At 38.9% G+C, this 22,923-nt stretch overlaps 1 protein-coding gene across 19 annotated transcripts in view; it reads right to left on the bottom strand.

Moving 5' to 3' along the window:
* The window catches only part of cacna1aa (calcium channel, voltage-dependent, P/Q type, alpha 1A subunit, a), an 82,213-nt gene that overhangs the window by 57,036 nt on the left and 2,254 nt on the right, over nt 1-22,923 (bottom strand). For 18 of the 19 annotated variants that reach the window (XM_040053244.1, XM_040053297.1, XM_040053250.1 and 15 more), the window contains exons 2-3: nt 6,780-6,885; nt 6,358-6,497 (exon numbers count right to left, since the gene is read on the bottom strand). In XM_040053244.1, coding sequence (XP_039909178.1) covers nt 6,358-6,497; nt 6,780-6,885 — 246 coding nt within the window. The other variant, XM_040053361.1, reaches the window with a different exon arrangement.

Raw genomic sequence — 22,923 nt, 5'->3', positions numbered from 1 at the left:
CAGCTTACATGCAGGGCTGCACATCTGCACACCGATACATGCAAAAACACCCGTGCACACAGATGCACGCATCTGCACAGCAAATGGGTGTTGGTTGAAGCTTAAACATACTGAGAGAAAATAATTTTATTCAAGTGTGCACAATGGAAACTGGGTCATTTGGAATAATCAATGGAAAACAATTTCTTCCCTGCCAGGAACAGATGCTCTCTACTGTACATCTTTAAATTCACACACAGAATGCACACACACCTGCATGTAAGCAAAAGGAAAGCAAATGGTTAAGGGGAATCAGATGAAGCAACATCGCTATAACAAAAACCTCATCTCTCCACTTCTGATGAGAATCCAACGCATTATACAAACAACATTTATCCCTGCTATCTCCCTCTGCAGCTTCCTGCTGACTTCAGCTAAAATCCAGCTAAATATCTCTGTCCACATCACTGACTGAATCTCACCATCTCTGCTCCAAGCTCTCCTGTTATCTGTCCTTGTCTCCTTGGTTGCATCTGTGACTATGATTCAAATATTTTGCATTAAATGCACCAGTATGCTCTTTAATGTTTTTATAACATCAATAAAATATTAAGTGTCTCTTGAGCCAGCAATCAGACCTCGACGATCAGTGACACCCAGAATTTCTCCCAGAATTCACAAGAGCCCACGTCTCCTCCCGCAGGTGGACCGGGAGATCCATTGTAGGGAAAAGAGACCAAAGCCAGGAGGCAAAGCTGATAATTTACTGGCTGATCTGGGTTTCTATTCTCACCTATGGCAATGTGGAGAAAAGGATTGCAGATACACACAAAATGCTTGATCCTCAGAGATAGGGTGAGTAGCGCAGTCACTCAAAAGGGGCTTAAAGTACAGCCACTGTCCTACACAAGAAAGGAGCCAGTTGTGGTGGGTTTAGCATTTGAATAGAATGCCTCTTAGATGCCTCTTAGGTGAGTTATTCTGGGCATGTTCAACAGGGAAAAGACCCCAGGGTAGACCCAAGACACACGGGAAAGAACATTTTTCTCAACTGGCTTGGAAGCATATTGGTATGCCCCTCGTTCCTCAAAGAGCTGGTGGCAGTGACAGTGGAGAGGGACATTTGAGCAGATTTTGACAGTTCTGCTTAGACTGCACATACATTTTCATTGCATTCATTTCTTCTTTTATAATGAAATTCCCTTTAATAAATTGTAAACTGTGGGAATAAAGCATCACATACAGCTTTGCATTAGTCTGGTAAGCACAATTCTAGACACTTTTAAATGGGGAGGTAGTACCTCTAGACCGCCCTAGACAGTATTTAATTATCTGAATGTTAAAGCTGCAGGAAATTGCAATAACTTCAAAACACATTTTAAACAGGAAGGCATACTCCTTAGGGATGGTGCAGTGTTGCAGTGGGTAGCACAGTCACCTTAGAGCATGGAGGTTTCTGGCCAGCTCGGTCCCTTCTGTGTGGAGTATTACACAATTCTGCTCAGGAAGCTCACAATGAAAACTAGAAAATGCATTTTCTGAAGAAACTGCAGTGTGGATGCTGATAGCTGAATGTTTTGAGCTGAAATGAAATAATTGCTGAATGTTAAGTTAAAAATGTTGAATGAGCTGAAAAATACAGAATTTTTCACCTGAAAACAAAAGTGCAGAACTGTTGAAAGCTGACGTTCACACATAAAAAGTTGAAAAGTAGCTTAACATGATTAAAATGTAAATTAGGAAAACCTGAGTTATGGCAAAAGAAAATTCAGAGTCATAAAACATCTGAATGAATAATGAAACCTCATATTATTTAAATCACTGAATGATTAAAATGTGGGAAAGTCCACTAAAGACAGGTAAATCCTGTAAGTTTTGATCCAGTCAGAAAAGATGATTCTAAAAGTCATCATCTGACTTCAAATGCCCAGATCTGAACCACCTGTGTGCAGAAGACAAATCCACCAATGAACAATAAGCTTGAATTTAATGGGACAACCAGATTGCTCAATCCAGTTGACTACTGATATACTTATTACAGTGTGCAAAACCCTGTCAAATCTGCCTTGGTGCACGTGTTGAAAAACTGCTTCTAAATTGAAGACCCTAAGTCCTGTCAAAATCAGTTTTGAACCACAATGATCCCAAGGAATTGTTCTACACAACAGTGTGTTCTTTATGTTCCTGTTGTCAAAATGCGATGACAGGAAAGATTTAACAAGTGGGGTCTTTCCTGCTGTTGAGACAAACTCCTGACTAAAAATACAGTGTATTTATATGGGTTGGTTAGAATGTTATCCATCTACTTGGATTCACACAGTTCAAAATGTTTACATCTCTGAGCTTTGAAAGACACACTGTTGGAAAGAGAACAACGATGGCTACGTTTTAAGGGTTAAATGATGGCTGTAGAGCAAACACTGTGGACACAGCAGCAGTTGAAAGAGAAGTGTTTAAGATTAATCTTGGCAGAGTGGCAGACAGAGCTCGTTAAGCAGACAGGTGTGAGCCTGGTTGCTATAGAGACTGCACCCAGTGGCACCACACACACACAGACATGTGCCTCTCTTCTGCTGCTTTAAATAAACAGAAAGTGACCCCGAAACAAATGCTTCCCAAGAAAAAACTACAAGTCGTATTGACAAAATTCTTTCACCGTAAGCGCCAGCAATGTCCAGTCTAAAAAATTCTCAGTTTTCATGCCTGTGGAGTTTATTATATGGATGCGGTGACAGTGTAAAGACAGCCTATACTTCTGATTTTCAGACGAATTTTGGGAGCATTTATAATATTGGAGTCTATGGAAGAGTTGCAGGGAGGAGGCTATGAATTCTTGACATTTACGAAAGAACCATAACATCTATTACAAATGACTGAAATAGTAGTTCTAGCTTCATTCATTTTTTATGCTTCTTTTTAGCTGTTGAATCTAATCAAAAAGTCCTAACACGGGTACAGGAAAGCAAAAGAAAGAAGAGGATGCAATGCAAGAAGAGCTGTAAATTAAATGTAACTAGGCTAATAATCAATTGTGGGTGTAGAAAAACAAACAAAGAAACAAACAAATCCAACCAGCTTATTTTCACTGTCAAGCCACTCTGACAATTAACTACAACACACAGGTCAACACCCACAAATGAGACGACTTGGAACAAGACCGTAGAGTAAATAGCTAATCTCGGTGATGTATTCAGACATGTTAAGTGCTATTTGTGTGTTTGTCTTTGTATGTGTTTGAAGAGAGCGCCAGCAAGTGCAGGGAGGGCGAGCAGGACACGGAAAAGAATGTTTGAAATGGAAATGTCTGGCCGTGTGTGTGTGTGCGCGCGCCCATGTGGTCACTGTGTTATCAAAGGTTTCAACCAAAGGTTGATAGAAAGGCCAAGTAGCCTTTCATCTTCAAAGAGCTGGACTGCTAAAAACACACTGGCCATTCATAGAAAGCACAACAAAGAACGAGTGCGCCACATGTGTGCAAAATGTATTGACTGCAGGCAGCGTCCTCAATGCATCATGGGAATGTACTACAGTATGTGTGTACACTATGTGCTGCTCGGTAAATATTGCTATACACCACAGCTGGTTGACAGGGAGGGTTACAGCGTGATGGCTGCTGTTTAGGCTATACACCAATGTGGTTGTTTCTTTGAGAAATAATCCCTGAATCTGATCATTTCACACCTCCATCCATCCATCCACCCATCCATCAATTTACTTAGCAGCAGATGGGGTGGAGCTGGTGACACCCAGATGACACTGGGGAGAAGCAGAGCTGTCAATCAATGACAAGGTTTTCACCATTTTTAATTAAATCCACAGCTACAGCCCAGAGTATGCAAAGAAAACCTGCACAGACACAAGAAAAACGTGCAAACTGCACTCAGAAAGGCTTCGACCAACCACCACCTTTGTATCAAAGCATTATTGTTGTAAGGTGACAGTGCTGACCCCTGTGTTGCCCTAACTTCACACCTGAACCTGCAAAACAGTGGCTCATAATGTATCAGACACTCAGCACAGCATCATTGCCATTGGATTTTCATGGGTGATTTGTCAGGTCTAGAACAAGACTGCTTATGATGCACTTGTCAGTCATCTGTTAGTGATGGACTCGCTGTGAAACTCCACTCGTTAATGCTGATGTTTTTTTAATTTGTTTGTTTTGTTGTTGCTGTTATTTATTGACCCCTTTTCTGAGAAGTCAACAAAAAATCATTGCAAATAAATAACCATCTTGAAGTCTTGCAACTCTTTGTCAAGCTATTGTTGTATAAAATCCTACATGTTTATGACACTAAATTCCAAATAGGGCCACAAAACCACTTGGATAAAATAGATGTCATTAATGAAGGCCATTATGTTTAGAAAGGATAGTCAACAAGGCTAATATATGCTGATAAAATAGTGCATACATAATCCATTCAAACAAATCTAGCTTTTTTTTTTTCAATGTGTGCCATTTAACAGTGATTGCCCTGAGGTCATCAGATAACACTTCTTCTTTTGGCCGCTCCCTTTAGAGGGTCAGCATAGTAGATCATCTGCTTCCATCTCATCCTAACCCTTGCATCCTTTTCTCTTACACCAACTGTCTGCATAAGTCTTCCTCTGATATTCCTCTTTTCCTCCTGCCTGGCATCTTTATTGTCAACATCCTTTGTCTGGTATATCCACGATCCCTCCACTGCACATGTCCAGATTTACCTCTCTAACTTTCTCTTCAAACTGCTCAACCTGAGCTATCCCCCTGATACACTCCTTTCTAATCTTGTCTCCCCCCAATGACAATTCACTTGAGAATAATCTACCAACAGATCGAGTGGTAAAATAGAAAAAATTGGCAAAAGAAATCGAAGATCAGCTTTAAGGACATTCTAGTTTCCTTCTGTTGTACCTCCTTATCCTCTCGGCATTTCACTACTTCCTGCTGTCGTGCTGACACTTGTCTTCTCACCTCTCTTCTCTGTTTCAGTCGCTCTATCGCACCATGCTGAGAGGAACTTGGCTTCGTGATTGCTCTTATTAAAGCATAAGGACATACTGCTGCACTGGGTGTCTGCTCAGTGCATGTGTGGTGTCCTTGTGCAAGACAGAGAAATTTGGGCAGAAATGAGCAATCACTGGATTCACCGGTTGCTTCGTCTACCCCATGAAGTCCCCACCATTCACCCCATGCACACACAAGTGGACATAATCCCCTCAACATGATAATCTGTGCCACCACTCCCAAACAGCGACGTGATTGTATTGCTGCTAGAATTTGCAAAGTTGTTAAGAAACAACTTTTAAATAGATTTCAAAAATAAATTATCAACCAGTTTACTTTTTTTTTTTTTTTTTTTTTAGCTTTTTTGCAGTTTTTATGTTTTGCAGCTAATTTGCGCTTCGGTTGAACATCAACAGTGAGACATGCAAACACTGTCGTTTGTTAATGCATCACTCATGCATCGCATTCATCTGTGTCACATCAGCCTGCAGCGTCACACAGGTGTGTAGCAGTGGTAGATACATAAAAGAGGCTTACTGTGTCTTTAAAGAAACACGAAGGATAGCAGGAATGACATTTGACAGTCAGCTTAAATGATGGATTAACAGATGGATGCGTCGGGAAAACAGAATCTAGCACAGACAAATGAGCAAGAATGTAAAATGTAAACCCATTTGAATGTGTGTAGACGCCATCATTCCGCTTCTCTTCTCTGTCTTTCATTTCTGTCAATCAAACCTATTATCTAATGTCTCTGGTCTTTTCCTGTGAGATATAATCTAATAAGTGAAGGCAATAGTAAATCCATCATTTTAATCCCATCATGTCTGAACTCGGCCTTGTTGACACCGTTTCTGTGACAGGTTTCAGGTTGCATTCCATTGCTTCCCTTTGCCCTCGTCTTCACCTTCTCGTTGAATGTTCAAATCAAATATCTCATTTACTCATTCCCCTTTCTTACATTGTCTCTTTCCATTCATTCCTACTGTGTCTCTCTTTCTATTGAGGTAGCGGCACCTGCATTTTTTCTTGCCTTCTCTCCAGTGCTGCTTCCCCCTGTGCTCCCCACCCCTTCTGTCGCTGTCTATATTGTGGTGACATTTGTTCACTACCCAGGCTGCTGGCTGCCTGCAGTTCTGCTCTGTGATCTGACTGCTGCCTTGCCCAGAATGGGGCCTTTCATTAGGTCAAAGGAGCAGGAAAAGGACACTTGCAAACATACATGCATACAAACATACTAAAACACATGACAGATTTTGACATGCTGTTGGAAAATCCTTTGTTATGTTTGAGTTTAGTCAGGCACACATTTAGATCTGACTAAAGGTTACATACTGTATTATGTATGTATGTGTCTGTGCTTGGCTCATATACATCTGCTTAATACTCACCCTGTGAGCACTACGACAAAGTCCATCACATTCCATCCGTTTCTCAGGTAAGAGTTCTTGTGGAAGGCAAAACCAAGCGCCAGGATCTTTATTCCCGACTCAAAACAGAAGATTCCTATGAAATACGGCTCTGTATCATCCTGGGGAGCACAAGAGAAAACAAGCAAAGGAAGAATGGAAAGACAGGAGAGAGGAAAAGCAGGAAAGGTTATGATGGTTTGAAAGGCACAGAAAGACAAAGTAAGTTAGCTGGCAGTTGGCGAATGAGTTTCAGAAGAAGTATTTCTACAAATAGTCTCATGTGCCAAATAAATTTTAGAAAATAAAATAAAAAATTATCTCACAAATATACAACTATCACCTGAATTTAATTGCATTTACATGTATAACACGTGCAATTTTGTCTTGGTTATTCAGCTTACCAGGCGTTCTGAGAGCGGCGTCTTGTCCCCATCAGGCAAATGTTGTTCCAGAGCCAGGACAATGCAGTTGGCAATGATGGTGGCTAGAATCATCCACTCAAATGGAGTGAGGAAGTTCAGTGAAGGAACAAATCTTTTTTAATTGAACCACAAACCACCACATTAATTGCTTGTTAACACAAATATCTCATCACCCTGTCACACGGGAGTGATGCAGCTGAAGCCCTTACTGAAATGCCCAAGTGAGCATCATTTAAACAAGATAAAAGCTCAGATCAACTCAAACTGGTTGCTTGAACAAGACAATCAGTTCATACGTACTCCATAGTCACCACACCTTAATCCAGAGGTTCCCAAAGTGTGGGGTCCTCCCCCCTTGCAGGGGGGGCGTGGTATTTTTCTTGTAAAACAAAGGGAGGCCTAGCAAAAAGAAGTTTGGGAACCACTGCCTTAATCCAACAGAGCACAGTTGGATAGTTGGATAGTTATTTAAAAGTGTTACAAATAATGTGCAAATTTACACATACTAGGTCAGGAGTTGCTATTATCATCTTGCCATTGTGGCAAGAACAGAGCAGCACCAACAGAAAAGTAAAAAATTGCAGCACTGCCTTGTTGGACAGATTCACTTATAACGTACTGAGCTAATTTACCTGGCCTGCTAAAAACGTCAGGGCAAATTAAGGGATAATATAGAAAACATCCCTACCCTAACAAGAAAGGTCAAAAGGAAGGTCAAATATATATGCAGTTTGAATTCACTGAGTGTAAGCAAGTGTGAAAAGAAAATATAGCAACTCTATCTCAAATGGACCACAGTCTGGCTTCTCTCTGCCACTATTTACCCACACAAATACACACACACACCCACAAGCCATCATTATGAGTCAGTTAAATATGTTCTGCTAAGTATATTTTCTGATAACACGCCACCCACACGGACAAGCAAAACAAAGATACACTTTAATATAGCCTGTGTCTTTTTGTGTAAGTGTGTGATAACCAGTGTTGGGCAAGTTACTTTGAAAAAGTAATTAATTATAGTTACTAATTACTTCTTCAAAAAAGTAACTGAGTTAAAAGATACTAAAAGTATTTCATTACTTGAAAAGTAACTATTACATTACTTGTTTATTGTTTATTGAATCATATTTCATAACTTTAAATGCAAATTAAATGTCAATTTGAAAATCATAAGCACAAGTTTTGCAAACAAGTTATTTGCAGCCATTTACCTTTTACTCTTTTTTTTAACCATTTCAAACTATTTACACAACAATCAGCTGTTCTGCATTCAATAAGATGCCACACAAATTATTTGTGCCACTCCAAAAAAATAATTTCTGTCCACTATAAAGGAGAACATCACAGCCTGATACCTGCAGGCCTGACAGCAGCAGGTGTATCACTCCTGTGTGTTTTTTTTTACCTGGAGACAAACGCGACCGCACTGCATTTTCTTGTTAGTAACGGTATCGGCGTTATAACTATAGAAATAGTAATTAGTTAGATTACTCGTTACTGAAAAAAAAACGCCGTTAGTAACGCCGTTACTTGTAACGCCGTTATTCCCATCACTGATGATAACATGCCTGGGCACTGACTGAGGTTTATTGTGGCATCACCATTTGGCTCTCAGTACGTAGCATCCGGCAGCTAGTACAGAAATTGAGCCAGAGATAGGGAGAGAGAGAGAGGGAGTACCTTATTACATATATCTAAATCGTTCTTTTTTCTCTAACACACAAACACGCCCACACATCCAGACACACAAATGCACACACAGGCCGAGTCTTCCCTAGTTAGTGCCTCTATCACATTAAAATCATGGGATAAATTATTACGTTTAAAGGAATCAAGTAAACAGACTAAGAAAAAAAAGTGATCAGAGGACCAAAAGAAGTAACTAAAGTAGAAAAATCACACTGTGTATAAATATACACAAAAGGCATGTTCGAAATCTATTCCTTCCCTTTCTTCGTCACCTTTTTTTCCTACTTTCATGCTTCCTTTGGGAGCAGCCATTCCCATGGCAGGGGTGGGAGGGGAAAACTGAACAATGAAAAGACAGAAAGGGCGAAGAAGCTATTTATAGAACATTCATCATGTGTTTAATGTATGTGAGTGTCTATGTGTGCTGAGATCGTGTGCATGTGCTTGACCACTTTTCACACATTACCAGAAAACCCAAGGCGCTGTTCAATTAGCCTCCTTGCTCCCAGCTATGCATATAAATGTATGTATACACATGTGAATGTGTTAATCCGTGACAGTGCATGAATGTAGCTGAGTGAAAAGGGGAAAGAGAGAGAACCTGAACCTTTATATCTATTAGCCACATTAGTCTTCTGTTATCATTACGGCAGCGGCTAGTGGCCAGGGCAAAATATAAAATAATAACGCTAATGTTGGAGGAAAACGTTATCAGTCCTGTCCATCTGTTAAGGTATTTGGACAGTGTTAATTTAACAGCGTGATGCAACTATTTGTGTCTAAAATCTCTCTTAAAGTCTGAGATTGAAGTTATGAAAAGTGTCAAAGCAACTAGACATAAACAGTGGCTCCCTTAACAGATGTAGTGGTAAGTCAAGAGAAGCACTACCTCAGACAAAATATTTTTGTCTTTTTGTTTGCACTACATTAGACTATAGGATTACATTACTATATATATATACATATATATATATATATATATATAGATAGATAGATAGATAGATAGATAGATAGATAGATAGATAGATAGATAGATAGATAGATAGATAGATAGATAGATAGATAAATATATTGTAATTTGGTTTTGGCACATTTGCATCATGTATTGGATTCCAAGGCACTAAAGATTGTCTCTTTCTTACTCAGGCAATATGTTTGTTTATAAGTGAAATAACCACAGAGACAGGTATTTTTAAAATACACAGATACTTATGGTTCAAAACCAGGATATAAGTAAATGACTTATTTGAAATGACTCAAATATTCAATGGTAAATCATCCTCCTTCCTAAATTGCTATACATATATATATACATATATATATATATATATATATATGTATATATATATATATATATATGTATAGAGAGAGAGAGAGAGAGAGAGAGAGAGAGAGAAATTTCATATTTTATTGATTGCAATAAAAGCAATAGATAAACTGGGCTGTGATTTACTGACATTCAGCATGTGTATGTGTATGTACACTGTAATAGGGACAGCAGTAGGTTGCAGACAAAGATGTCTCGCCAAGTAAAGGTAAGTGAGGCCACAAGTGAGGCCAAATTACACACACACACACACACACACACGCGCACACACACGCACACACACGCACACACACGCACACACACGCACACACACATATCTATATATCTGCAAAAACATTGTTTTTAACAGAATCTGTGAAAAAAATTGCCATATTGAGACAATTGTTTTGTTACAAGTAATCATTAACATTTACAGAGGACTTCCATAAAGAGGTAAAACAGTGTCTACAGCTACTACGACTACATGGTGGAGGCTCTGTCATGGTTTGGAGCTGCATGCCAACAAGTAGTGCTGCAGATCTTGTCAAAATGAATGGAATTACACCGGGAAAGTATCTCAAACACACTGCCAATACAATATAAAGGTGGTTATACCAAATATTGACTTTCACACTTGTTAGAATTGGACAAACTCTATTTTTGTGTCGTCTACTGTATGACCATATATGTTCGTACATGATTTCAATAAATCACTGCACCCATTTCCCATAAAGAAACGAGGCGTGGCTCGAGACTCACAGTATTCCACAGAGGCCTTATGTTTGCTTTCTCCTGCCTCCTCTCTTCCTCGGTAAAACCCTTGCCTATATTTCCTTCCAGCTTACTCTGTTAAGCCTCCTCTCTCACACAAGTCTGTGCTCGCATACGACTATCCCCGCTTCCAGTCATCTCCCAAATTGTTTTCTTGTCCTCTTCCCTTTTGCTTTCCCTTCTTTTCGCTTAGTTTCTCCCACCGTCTTCCTATCCCTCGTCAGTCCACCTTTGTCTTACCGAGCACGCCCATCAGTCATCCCTATCTGTATCATGCCATCTCCATTCAATATCGAATGAGAGGGAGAGACAAGGAAAGAGAGATGCTGCGTCAGCATGAGGACACAGACAGCGAGAGCCAGCATGTTAGGGAGGAGGAAAATATATGGAGAGTTAAAATGAAAGAGAGGGAGAGTAAAAAAAAAAGGAGAGAGAAAGAAAGAAATTGTCCTGTGGGCACAGACATGATTGAAAGGAGTGAGTGGTGGGGAATAAAAGGGAGAGAAGGAGGCAGGGCATATTCGGGGGAGGGAAACAACAACATGGTTGGGGGTGGGGGGTTGGGGGCAGAGACTAAGAGTGCAGGACAGGAATACAGCAAAAGAATAACAAAGGGGTGTGAGAGTATTGCAGTATTTCGTTTCTGGATGGCCTTTTGGAACTAGGTTAGTGGCAGAAATCACGCTTACTAACACACACACACACACATACTGTACTGTACGTACACAGATGCACAGTGGCATACAATACTGTGAAAAATAATTGCCGCCAAATGAGCACATGTGCAGATTAGATCATTGTAATTATTTGAAAGCACACACAGTGTTGCTATCACAATACCTAAACACTTCTGCCCCTCCCTCCACTGATCTAATCTTTTCCATACTGACATTCAAGCACACATGATGATGCATGGACACACATACACCAACACTAGACGTCACTTCACTACGCTATTTTTGTCTGCCAGTGGAGTCCAGACCAGCTGCTACCCTTTAGGAAGGTGCCAGCCTCCCTATTAAGATAAGGAAGTGTGATAGCATGGGCCTGTTTTTTGTTTTGAATTCTGGCATTCATTTTATGTCTGATAAAGCATGCAATGTTTATAATGTTTGTAAACATAATATTTTCACTGTTTATAGTGGCTTATTTGACTTTTACTCTTAAATACAAAAAAAAGAATAAATGAGGGGTACGATGAGCACCTTGCCTCTTTCTCTCATTATGTGAAAGAGGCCCATGTTTTAGGTATCCTACATTCACCATTTGTTGTTTGTTTTCTTGCTGACAAACATCCAAAGTAACTTATGAATACCAGTGTTGCAAACACATATTTGGGTTTCAAAAATGTGCCAAAAAGAGTTTGTGTTGTTTTCAAGAAGACAAACAGGAAGATGTTGAACCGTAACTTAGCAGCCTTCCCTTTTCTCTCTGTCAGTTTATTTATATCCCTCACTTCTTTCCCCTCCGTCCCCTTCTCTCTCTCTCTCTCTCTCTCTCTCTCTCTCTGGGTCCTGTTCCATTATGCAGCAGTGGCAAAACAGCTCAAATCATTTCCTCATTTCTTCACTTGCTTATCACTTTTCTCTCAGAAGCACTGATTTGGTCAAATGAATAGGATTAAGCAGTGTGGTTAAAACCGATCTAATTATTTTGATAATCAGCTGCCCTAAAGATAAGAGACACGGCTGAAGTGCTCCATTTTAGTCCACCATTATGCGATTTCAATAGATTCTTATGAACTGCAGTTAATGTTTCTTTTAGCAATTCAAATCTGGGCTTTCAGTTTTGCTTTTAGGAAGATTTGGGTAAAAAACAACAACAAAAAAAACAGGAATGGATTAAAGTTTTTTGGGATTTTTTGCTTTTTTTTAAAGAATCATCCAGCAATAATAAAAACTAAATGGTCTTTAAATTAGTTTGTAATTTTAAATAATCCCTTCAGTATCTCCCTCCTTAACTGCAAAGCCTCTTTACATGAGACAATATGCCTCCAGAATTAAAGCAAATTCATGCTGCTGGTCCAACCAGCACCAAAAATAAAGGTTTTACATTTTACATTTGACACAGCTTTGATTGCTTTGCCAAACGAATGGGAGCACCCAAAGGCCTGTTTAGCCCTGCTTGGCCTCTCTTACTCTCACTTAGCATCATTCAGTGTGTAAAGGCCTCACAGCCGCCCACTCTCCCTCCGTGTTTATTCCATACAGCATATGTTGTGCCCGCATCTCACCCCTGCCACTGCCTCCTCTCCCTCATCACCCACACACAGCAGAGTTGTCACTTCGTACAAGATGCTGACGGTGCTGTGTGTGTATGTGTGTCTGCGCTCTATGTAAAGTGCAGCATTTGACTTTCTTTTCTTTTTTCCCTTTTTTTTCTTTTACATTATGTTAATGAGAAGTTTGTTTGTGTATCGAATGGCACTTGCTGATTTAACGGTGAGAACTCACTTGCTTTTCACAACCAAAGCGTGCTCGCGAATGTGCAAGCTTGAGCGTATGCCAGCACGCCCTGCAGGTAGAGTGCAGGTTTCCAGCAGGGTTTGTGTAGTATCAGCTGCTACACGTGACCAAAAAACACGAGCATGAAAAAATCAATCCATCACAGACTCTTTCTCTCTATTTTCTCTCTATTCACGTATCCAAATCCCAAAAATAGCTCTTCCCCACGTCACTGTACCCCTCCACACATACACACACACACTCGCAGACATAGACACATTCTCAGAGAGACACACCTAACGCAAACACACACGCGCACACGTCCGAACTTGCGACTGAATTATTCAGCAGAGCCCGAACGCAGAGCTGAGAGAAAAGGAAATAAGAAAAATCTGAAGGGAAAGGAGACGGGGATGAAAAGCAAAAGAGAAAGAAAAAGAGAATCAATTTTATCTGCATACAGTTAACATGGATAGGCAAACAGATTTGTGACCAACAGGCTTAGGATCATTCATTCACATTCATAGATAAATATTATGATAAAGGATGGTTGTCCAGATTCATAGTTGGTCAGCTGTTCATTCTTGTTTTGATTGGGGGAGGGGGGCAAACAAACAAAAAAACAGGATTTCATGAAATTGAAATTAGATAGTGTGGTTTTGTTTTTCAAATGGTAAAGTAGAAGATTTGTTCAGCAAAATATGAATCGTATACAATTAACTGAAGCACAGTGCCAATCTATGCGAAAAGTATTTAGAGTAAAGGCAATCAGCTGATATGCTGCAATAACAGAGTGACCAGCACAGCCACAAGATCTTGACCCCATTGAGCAGTTAAGGAAGTACCTTAACTAATGGGGGGCTGGGGAGGTTTAGCACTCTATTAATGTAGTGGTATCGATCTGCTATATCACTAATTGTGAGGCACTGGTGGAACAGCAGAGTTGGCCTCTGCACATAGTGGGTGACACAAAGAGAGAGAGAGAGAGTGTCCAGTCTACACCAGTGAAAGAGCACCAAATCACCATTAATATTATCTACTTAAAAAATAATGTATTATTGGCTGTCATTGTCATTAGTGGGTGTAAGCGTTCTGATAGTATTTTCAGCTCATTGCATGTGTTTTAAACAGCTAGCATCAACTGTAGGCTCATAAGATACATTAGCTAACAAGTGAGCTGTAGTTTTTGTGAATTGTCTGTGTCTTTTAATACGTTTAAAGCCGAGCGCTACTGATACAATGTTCTTTTTTGAGGGTGGAATGACGCACAGCATAGATCTTTAACAACTTTAAGAAGAAAAAACAAGAATTGCTTGCACAAGTTCTAATGTGTTATCTCTAATCCACACAAGGTCAAACTTATGCACACAGGCTCAAATATAAATATACGCCTCCAATGATATTTGGTTAACTGTCTTGTAGCTACTTGCACTTTGACAAAAAGCTTTTGGTAGCCACCAACAAGCTCCTGGCATAATTATGGCTGGATATTTGATGTTTCCTTTTGGCATAACTGGCATTTAAATGAGTTTCTTGGCAGCTTTTAAATGTAGTTTATACATTTTCAATAGAGTTGAGGTTGGGGCTTTGGGAAGTCCATTCCAGATGCTTAATGTTATCCTGCTTTATTCATTCCAAAACCAAGTTTGATGTCTTTTTGTGCTTATTGTCATTTTGAAACAATCACTATTGTCCAAGTGTCAACTGTTGATCTGAAGAGAAGTTCAAGAATTTGAAGGTAGTCCTCTTCCTCCATTATTCTATCCACTTTATGCAATGCACTAGTACCACTGACAGCAAAGCAGTCCCAGAGCATGATGCTGTTACCACCATTTAGTACAGAATTCTTAGATTAGGAATGTTTCACCTTTATTCCTCCAAACATACCTCTTTTGTAATTTTGCCTCAATGTTTGTCTCGGTGGACTAAAGAATTTTCTCTAGAAGACATTTGACCTGTCCACGTGGACAGCTACAAATCTCAGTTGAGCTTCAAGGTGTTGATCTTGGAGCAGCGGCTTCTTACTTGGTGGGCACCCTTTCAGTCCGTGGCAATGTAAAACTCTCTTCTCTGAGTTTCAAACTGGTGTTTCAGCTGTTTCCAGTTTCAGACAAGCTTGAGCCGTGGTGGTTCCTGGGCTGCTCTTTAAACAATTTTCTCTCATCTGACTGTGACAGTTTGGGTCTTCTTACAGACATTGAGGAAAGTGATGGCACAACTTGTGTCCAATTGTTTGAACTTATGATCTTGAATCTGCAGTTGTTTAGTTGCGTAACTCTACCATTCTGTGTCACAGATTGTCACTGACTTCCTTGAACTTTTTCATTTATCTGAGTTTTGGACAATCCAGTTAGTGCTGTTAAGCAAATCCCTTTTATGCTCCAAGGAGCAAACTGCCAGTTGTAGTCAATCATGATCACTAATGAGAAGTTAATAGGCCTTGGCCTTGTCAAGTTGAAAGACATCGTAGAAACTTCAGTACCAATTATCAAAAGATTTAAGTGAGTATATGCATATATTGGAGCCTGTACATATACTTTTGACCCTTTGTGGATTAGAGAAAATCCTAAATAAATTCAAAGTTGTGCACCCATGTTTTAAGTGACTGAAAATGTGTGGTGCACAATATTTCACCCCGCAAAAAGAACAGTTCAAAAAAAGAAATTAAGTATTTTGTACAACAATTTTGTTCCAAAAATGACTGTGCTATCTGTTGTCTTCAGCTTGAAAAGAGTAGACAATGGAAAAAGACAGAGAGACCTCACAGAGAACTCAGTGTTCCCTACTTCTATGAAAAACCATATATCATGCCCTGCAGATGATCAATATTAGCAGAGCACACCCGTTTAAACCACTGTATTATAAATATTCCAAAAATATCGATTGATTCATAAAGGTATGAAGAAGGGTATACATGTGCATGAGCTGAACAGGAACAGTAAGAGATAAGTAAACTAAATGAGAATGAAGTTGCAGCTGTCAAAACGTTAACATTTTTAGACTAACATAGCAAAAGGCTCAAGCAGCCAGTTAGGCAAAGGGCATGATGCAGTGGGAGGAATGAGAGGAACAATGATGGTAGGACTGTGAGAAGGAGAAGGAAAGCATGATGGACAGGAATTGAGCAAATGAGAAAAGTAAAGGTAGTAAAACGTGAGAGGAGATGACAAAACATCACATCCTATTAATCAAAGTGAGTGAGAAAAAGAGTAAAAGAAAAAGATGAAGGAAAAGAGAGGGAAGGATTGGCATTAGCTCTCATTGTGTGCATGTTACTCAACATTTAGGGATGTCGTGAGGACAAAAATGTTCCCACATACCATTTATGGTTAAGACTTGGTGTTTTGGTTAAGATAAGGGCAATGTTAGCTTTCAGCATGTAGCTGCTCAGTGCAATGCTTGTCTGAGTGACAAAAGCAAGTTTGCGTTGAAGTCCAGGCTGCATTCAAGCAGGCTGTCCCAGAGTGTTTGTCTCTCCAGCACTTTGTGTTAAATGATTTATATGCAGACAGGCAGTTTGGTTGTCTCTCTCCATTGTTTCTCATTAGGCTTACTGACTTCCACCCTCCTCTCTCTGCTTCTGTCTTCCCATTGTCAATCTCTCTGGTGAACCAAATGTTTGATTTTCACTTTTGGGATTCACATATTCAATTTTGTATTTGTAAGTATGTGTGGGTGTGATTTAAACTACCTCTTATTGCTGCCAATACACCGTACATGTGTTTGCAGTTCTAAAATAAGGATCCTTAAAAAAGTAACATCTTTAATTACACCCAAAATTAAGTATACTTTCCAAGTCATGTCCCCCCAACCAACCAGCCGACAAGGCAGGGCAAAAAATACTGCTGATTACAACAAAAGTGCAAGAGTCCAAAAAAAGGGTTATTTTGGAGAGCTGAAACAGCCTTTTACCTCATCTTAACACTGTAACCCTCACCTAACACAACAGGTTAAGACATTTGAAAAACACATTCTTAACAAAGACTTGCTATTTTAGTTTTTTGTTAGCAGTGTGGCTACAATGAGACCTCTATGTGAACTGGAGGACATAAAAGGAAAGAGAGCTAAAGAAACGAGGGCAGTGTATCATCAGTGAAAAGTGCTCTTTTCAAGCAGCTCCTGTTATTTTTAGTCTGGCCTGATGTGAAAGACGAACTCTTGGACATAACCACACTGGATTTTTTTAAAAAAGAAGAAAAAAAAAAACAACCCATATGAGAAGTACATCTGTATGTTTGTGGAAAAAAGCTCCATATTCCCTGGACCACATTGACACTGTATAAACAGTAAGTACAATTTCCTGCTTTTCTCTGTATGTCTCAGTGCAGAACTCAGACAGACACTCCTGAAAAATCCCAGTGGGTTTCCCAAAAGGCAATTAATAAAATATCATACCAAACAGCATATGTCAGCAAATGTAGGAAATTTCAATCAGCCTGTCCTACAAAAGTATGAAAAATTTAAAGCACTTCCACACTCTATTTCTTATATTTTAATAACCTTTTAAATGATGTAGGTAATCATTTTTATTTGCTTGTTATTAGAATTTTCCTTTAGGTACCACAATGGTAACTGTCTGCAAAAACACAATTTAAAGCTTCGGCTATAAGACTATTTAAAAATGTACTTTTTTATCAATTATCAACCTCTGTCATTAAAGAAACACAAAAGCCAATAAAGCTCATTAAATTTGACTAAAATTTGAACGAATTAAGTGTTCTGCAAAAACAAAACCAATGGTGCAACTATCTCATATTGCACTGTTAAAAAATTCCTTCCAAGAATCTTCATCGCACCAGCCTCAGCCACCCAGTATCTATGGTCTTTACAGCATCTGTTACACTTTTAATACCACAGAAAAACAAATACACTGTTTCCTGAATTTTCCTGTTGAATTGATACCAAAGTATTAGTCATGTCTTAATAAAAGCTTTTTAAGAATGACCCCCCCCCCCCCCCCCACACACACACACACACACACCCCCCACAAAAAGGCCAAATTTGCCCATCTTTAATGGTCAGTCATTGTTGTCTCCAGTTCCAAAGCATTATCCATGTCTAGCATCAAATACAAAACTATAATATGATTTAAAAAATGCCCTTTAGTGTACTGGCATGAACACAGAGCACAAGCACACCATTGCCTTACAGCATATACAGACCCTGAAAAAATTAATTGTTTCTATTAATACTATTAAAAATCTGATAAATGCATTTGTATATAAATAAAGCTTTTGGATGTTGAATATTTCACCATTTGTGCAAGGAAATTAAGGAACCATCATTAGAAAAATAGGTGTAAACATATATAATAAACATAAGCACGACTGATAATGGCACCTACAGCGTATGCAGAATTTTTGAAGAAAATCTTCAATGGCACTGGATGCCCAGGCAACGTGTCAGGTTACAGAGTTCTGAATACTGAGTTTTACACATTATATATAGCAACAAAATATTAAGAGGCCACCAGAAATTCTTAAATATCCCTCACGCCCACATTAAGATTATTAAAAGGCATAATTTGTGTTCCATTTCATGAGAACAGTGTTGCTATAGATAGAATATACTGCATATAGACTTCTCTATTTACAAAAAAACAACAAAAAAACAATTGACGATGATGATGCAATGGCACCATATGGTGTACATGCAGCGTCTACTTGTAAAGCTGCGCCAGTGTGTATGTGTTTGTCTGCACATGTTAAAAAATTTGTGTGTAATGCATAGATGTAGATTACCTGAGCTGACCCAGCACGACACATTACTTAAACAGAAAAAAATGAATTACATGAAAATGTATTTGCAGGGTTTACAGAATCTCATTGGGTGACACCTGACACCCTTGGACAAGGTCATTCCTATTAGATGACCCTTTTAGTTTCAGCTTCCCTCTGCTATATGCTCTAACATGCATTGTGCAGTAATTTCAGGTACAGACATTATTGCGACAGAATAATTCATAATACTTGTTCAAATACAGGATTGTTTATTGATGAATACGACTAAAATGTAATTTAATTACTATTGTTTCAGCTCTTAACTGTTATGACACACCAGAAAGAGCCTCCACAAGATAACATTTAAGTCTTTGACACTGAATTGTTGCCAGCTCAGTTTTAACGGTTACCTTTGTTCTGGTACCGACTTTTTACACTAACTTTTTATGCTAACTAGCCTTACTCACTTCTAGCTAGCTGACTCACTGTGACTGCACACATTACCTTGTTAAAACTGCAGACATTGTGCTGCCAAAAATACTCAATGATACCAATTATTTTCAAAAATGGTTATAAGCGTGTGTATGATGTCAATCAGCCCCTAAAAGTCTAAGCAAAGTGTGTGTGGGGTTTGCCATTACTGGAATTAACTATTCACTGTTAAGTAGCTCACACTTTCCTATCAACATATAACCCACAGCAGTCATTTAATTAGCAACCAAAGAGTTCCTGTGTCCTGTGACTCCTAAGTTCCGACACTTGCCCAGTGGAACCAACCTATGGACTGAAGTCTGAAGCTCGGAAAGATGACACATTTTTTACATAAATTTGGTAAAAATAATTTTGTCACTTGTGATTTGTTTGTTTGATAGTAATTGACATTATTTGTAAAATATAGTTAATGCTAAAATGTATATCTCTAAATGCATTTATTGTTTAGAAAATTAGTTTAATTTATAGATTGGTGACGAATTAAAGGGAAACTGTAGAACAGTGAGGGGATCTGGTAAGACTGGTATGTTACGGGAGGCTTTTTCTGGCTTGTTTGAGACCTCCCTTAGAGGGAGATCACTGCAAATCACTCTGAAGTTGTGAGTGATCACCGTTGTCCTGGGATGAAATATTTCTATCCTGTTGGGTGTGATCTCTTCCAGGATGACAATGCCCCTATCCATAGGGTCCGTGAGGGGTCATTGAATTTATGACTATAAATGATGTGAATCATATGCTATGACCTTCACACTTCACATATTTCAAATTGAACACTTACGGACCGACATATTAGATATCCCTCTTTTCAGCATATCATCAAAGCGCCAATTATTTTTCAGATAAATATTGTTGTAACAAAAGGAAAACAGCTAGGATTAAATCGCATCTGAGCACTACTTCTAAACTATTCACAGTTTGTTTGTTTTTTATAAAAATGAAATGACGCAGTATTGAGACTGCACCCCATGATGCTATTTCTATTTAAATGACCAAATATTAGCCTAGTGTATGTAAATGTGCACGTGAGAGCACAGTTATTTATGTGGCACTCCCACGGGCTCAGTTCACAACTAAATAAAGCCGCAGGTCACGGTTCGACCTGTTAGTGAGTCCACTGAGACTCACACGTCTGGTGAATCAAAAAGCTGTTTCAGTCTGCACTCAGAAAAAAAACAGTCAGTTAAATCTACCAAATAACTCAGCATGCAACACTTGCATGTATTGCAGGTTCAAATCCATCAATTACTCTATACATGAATATACTTTAAAATTACATTTCATGAGCAGCATTCACTGTTGTTTTATGTAGTAGATTTAATTTAATGTTGTGTATGTATTGGTTATTGAGTCAACCTTATGCCCAGGTAAAGCTCTGTAATTTAAAATGTTTGCAGACAGAAGGGGAAACAGGAGCTTCCAGAGAAAACAGGTAATAGTTACACCTCATAATTAACAATAAGTAAGTAATTATCGGGAGGTAAACCAACACCCCAATGCTGCCGTAACAAAAACAAAACCATATAAAAAGTGCTTAACTGATTTATTGGGCTGCCTGTCTTAAAAACCACAACTGTTTTAGAAGTAGGTGAAAAAAAGTCTAAAAGCTGTATTGTTAGTTATTAGGCAAACAAAAAAGTGCCTTTATATTTATACACAAATTTGAGCCGCCACACTGGACTTCTTATGAAAGTCAGAAATTAATCATGTATAATAAAACTTTTTTTGGTTGTTGTTCAGAAAGGTAGGTAACTGTAGTTTGGCATCTTAATAAAAAAAAGTGTGTTTCACTATTTCTTCTGCTTTTCTATAAAACAACGCATTTGAAAATTCACAGGCAACAACAATAATTATATTTTAGCAATAAAAATATGATTTGGATTAAATAGTTTACGCATACTGATGGATTAACATTAGAGAGACATTAAAAAATATTTAGTTAATTCTATTACTGTTAATTTATGGAAGCTGTGGCACCAACCTTACACTGGGTGGTGGTTTTGCATGTGACATCATCATGTCTCTCAACCCCTTCCCTTTTTTTAAATAAAAAAAAGCTAGCTTTTTGTTAAAAACTCAAATATAGCTCCAATTTTAAAATAACAAGAAAAATGCAAAAAATGCAAATGAATCACACAAGACACAAAATGTGGACAAAGACATGCAAAATGATTCTAAATGGTTTCAAAGAGATCCAACGTGACCACAAAGGAATGCAAAACAACTACAGAGGGAGGTAAAAACTTCAACCATGGCACACAGAATTACATAAAACTGAGAAAAATCAGCTTCTATCATTGGCTGTACAGCTATTTCCATAATTAGGATTGGGGTGTCCTTGTGGCCTAAGAGCGTTGGCATTAACAATGAACTGCAGTGTATGTGGTTTTGCATGTGACAGTGAATACCACTCTTCTCATTTGGTCTATCTCTACAGTCTGCTACAAAGTCTGATGAAGGAATAAAAGACAAGAAATATTAGATCAAATAAGCAAAAAGTGAATAATGCCCTGTCTTCATTAGCGTTATCTTTGCAGGCACTACCAAATATGCTCGGAAGAAAAAAATCAAAACAAACTGAAAAGAAAAGAAACTATATTTTATTTCATAATGTGAAGCTATCTGGTAACGGATACGACAGTTTGTAAAGTGACTGACTTCTTCAGACAATTTGCTATAATAGGAAAAGCACAAGTGGTTGTTAATAAAAACAATTCATGCTCTCAGTAAGCAAGTTGACTGTATGTTTAACTGTATACATACACATATAACCTCAAAATCCCTGCACACTCTTGCGTTTGCTCAGCAACACATCTGTCATTTAGTCACTAAGACATGATTCAGAGGCGCTCTAAGTATCTATGCACGGGAACAACCCAATTAGTGTGTGTAGTTATGTCATGGCTCAAGCATCAGCATAGATCAATATAATCATTACTCCAATTTTCCCTCTTGTCATTAACAGTTGCACAGAAACTCACTTCCACATTTGCATGCATTCATGCCTGCATACACAAATCCTGGAAATGAAAATACCGAAATCACTTTTCATTTTCTCTCCCTAGGAAACCTGCTGGTTTCAGAAATGTGAAAATGCAGGGGATTGCTGGAAATGCAACACTGTCACACTTAGTGGTTGGAGTAGGCCTACACAAGCACACACACACGCAGGCACACAGTGTGAAATGATGACACATTCATTCAGTGACACCTGCATCTTCTGTGATTAAGATGAGCATCCACAAATTTTGCAGGTTTCTATATTCACACTGGCATACTTGAGTTATTACCCCCCCCAGCACCACCACCACCACCACCACCCTCTCTCCCTCTGTCTCTCTGCCACACACACACACACACACACACATCATATAGAACACCTGCATCGTGCTGATATGGGAACTTGTGTGCGTCGCCACAAGAACACACGTACACACACATTTAACTAATCTAAATTCCTTTTCTCTCTTTTGGTTCCCCCACCTCCTCTGCTCCTTCCTCCTGTTTCTGTATACCCTGGCTGGGCATTGTGACTATACTGCACATGCTGACATCAGCAACCAGATGCGCCCCCTATACCTCCACCACAAACTCAAACCACACACACCACTTAGGAAGCGTATATCAAACAAGTCTCGCGGGATTGCGATGTGAAATTGCAAACAAATGTGATTAATGGTGATCAGAATGGTCCACTGTTA

Source organism: Simochromis diagramma, unplaced genomic scaffold (genome assembly GCF_900408965.1).
Source record: "Simochromis diagramma unplaced genomic scaffold, fSimDia1.1 OVJJ01000321.1, whole genome shotgun sequence".
NCBI lineage: Eukaryota > Metazoa > Chordata > Actinopteri > Cichliformes > Cichlidae > Simochromis > Simochromis diagramma.
Note: the sequence above shows the minus strand (reverse complement) of the source record. Positions and strands in the feature narration are given on the sequence as shown.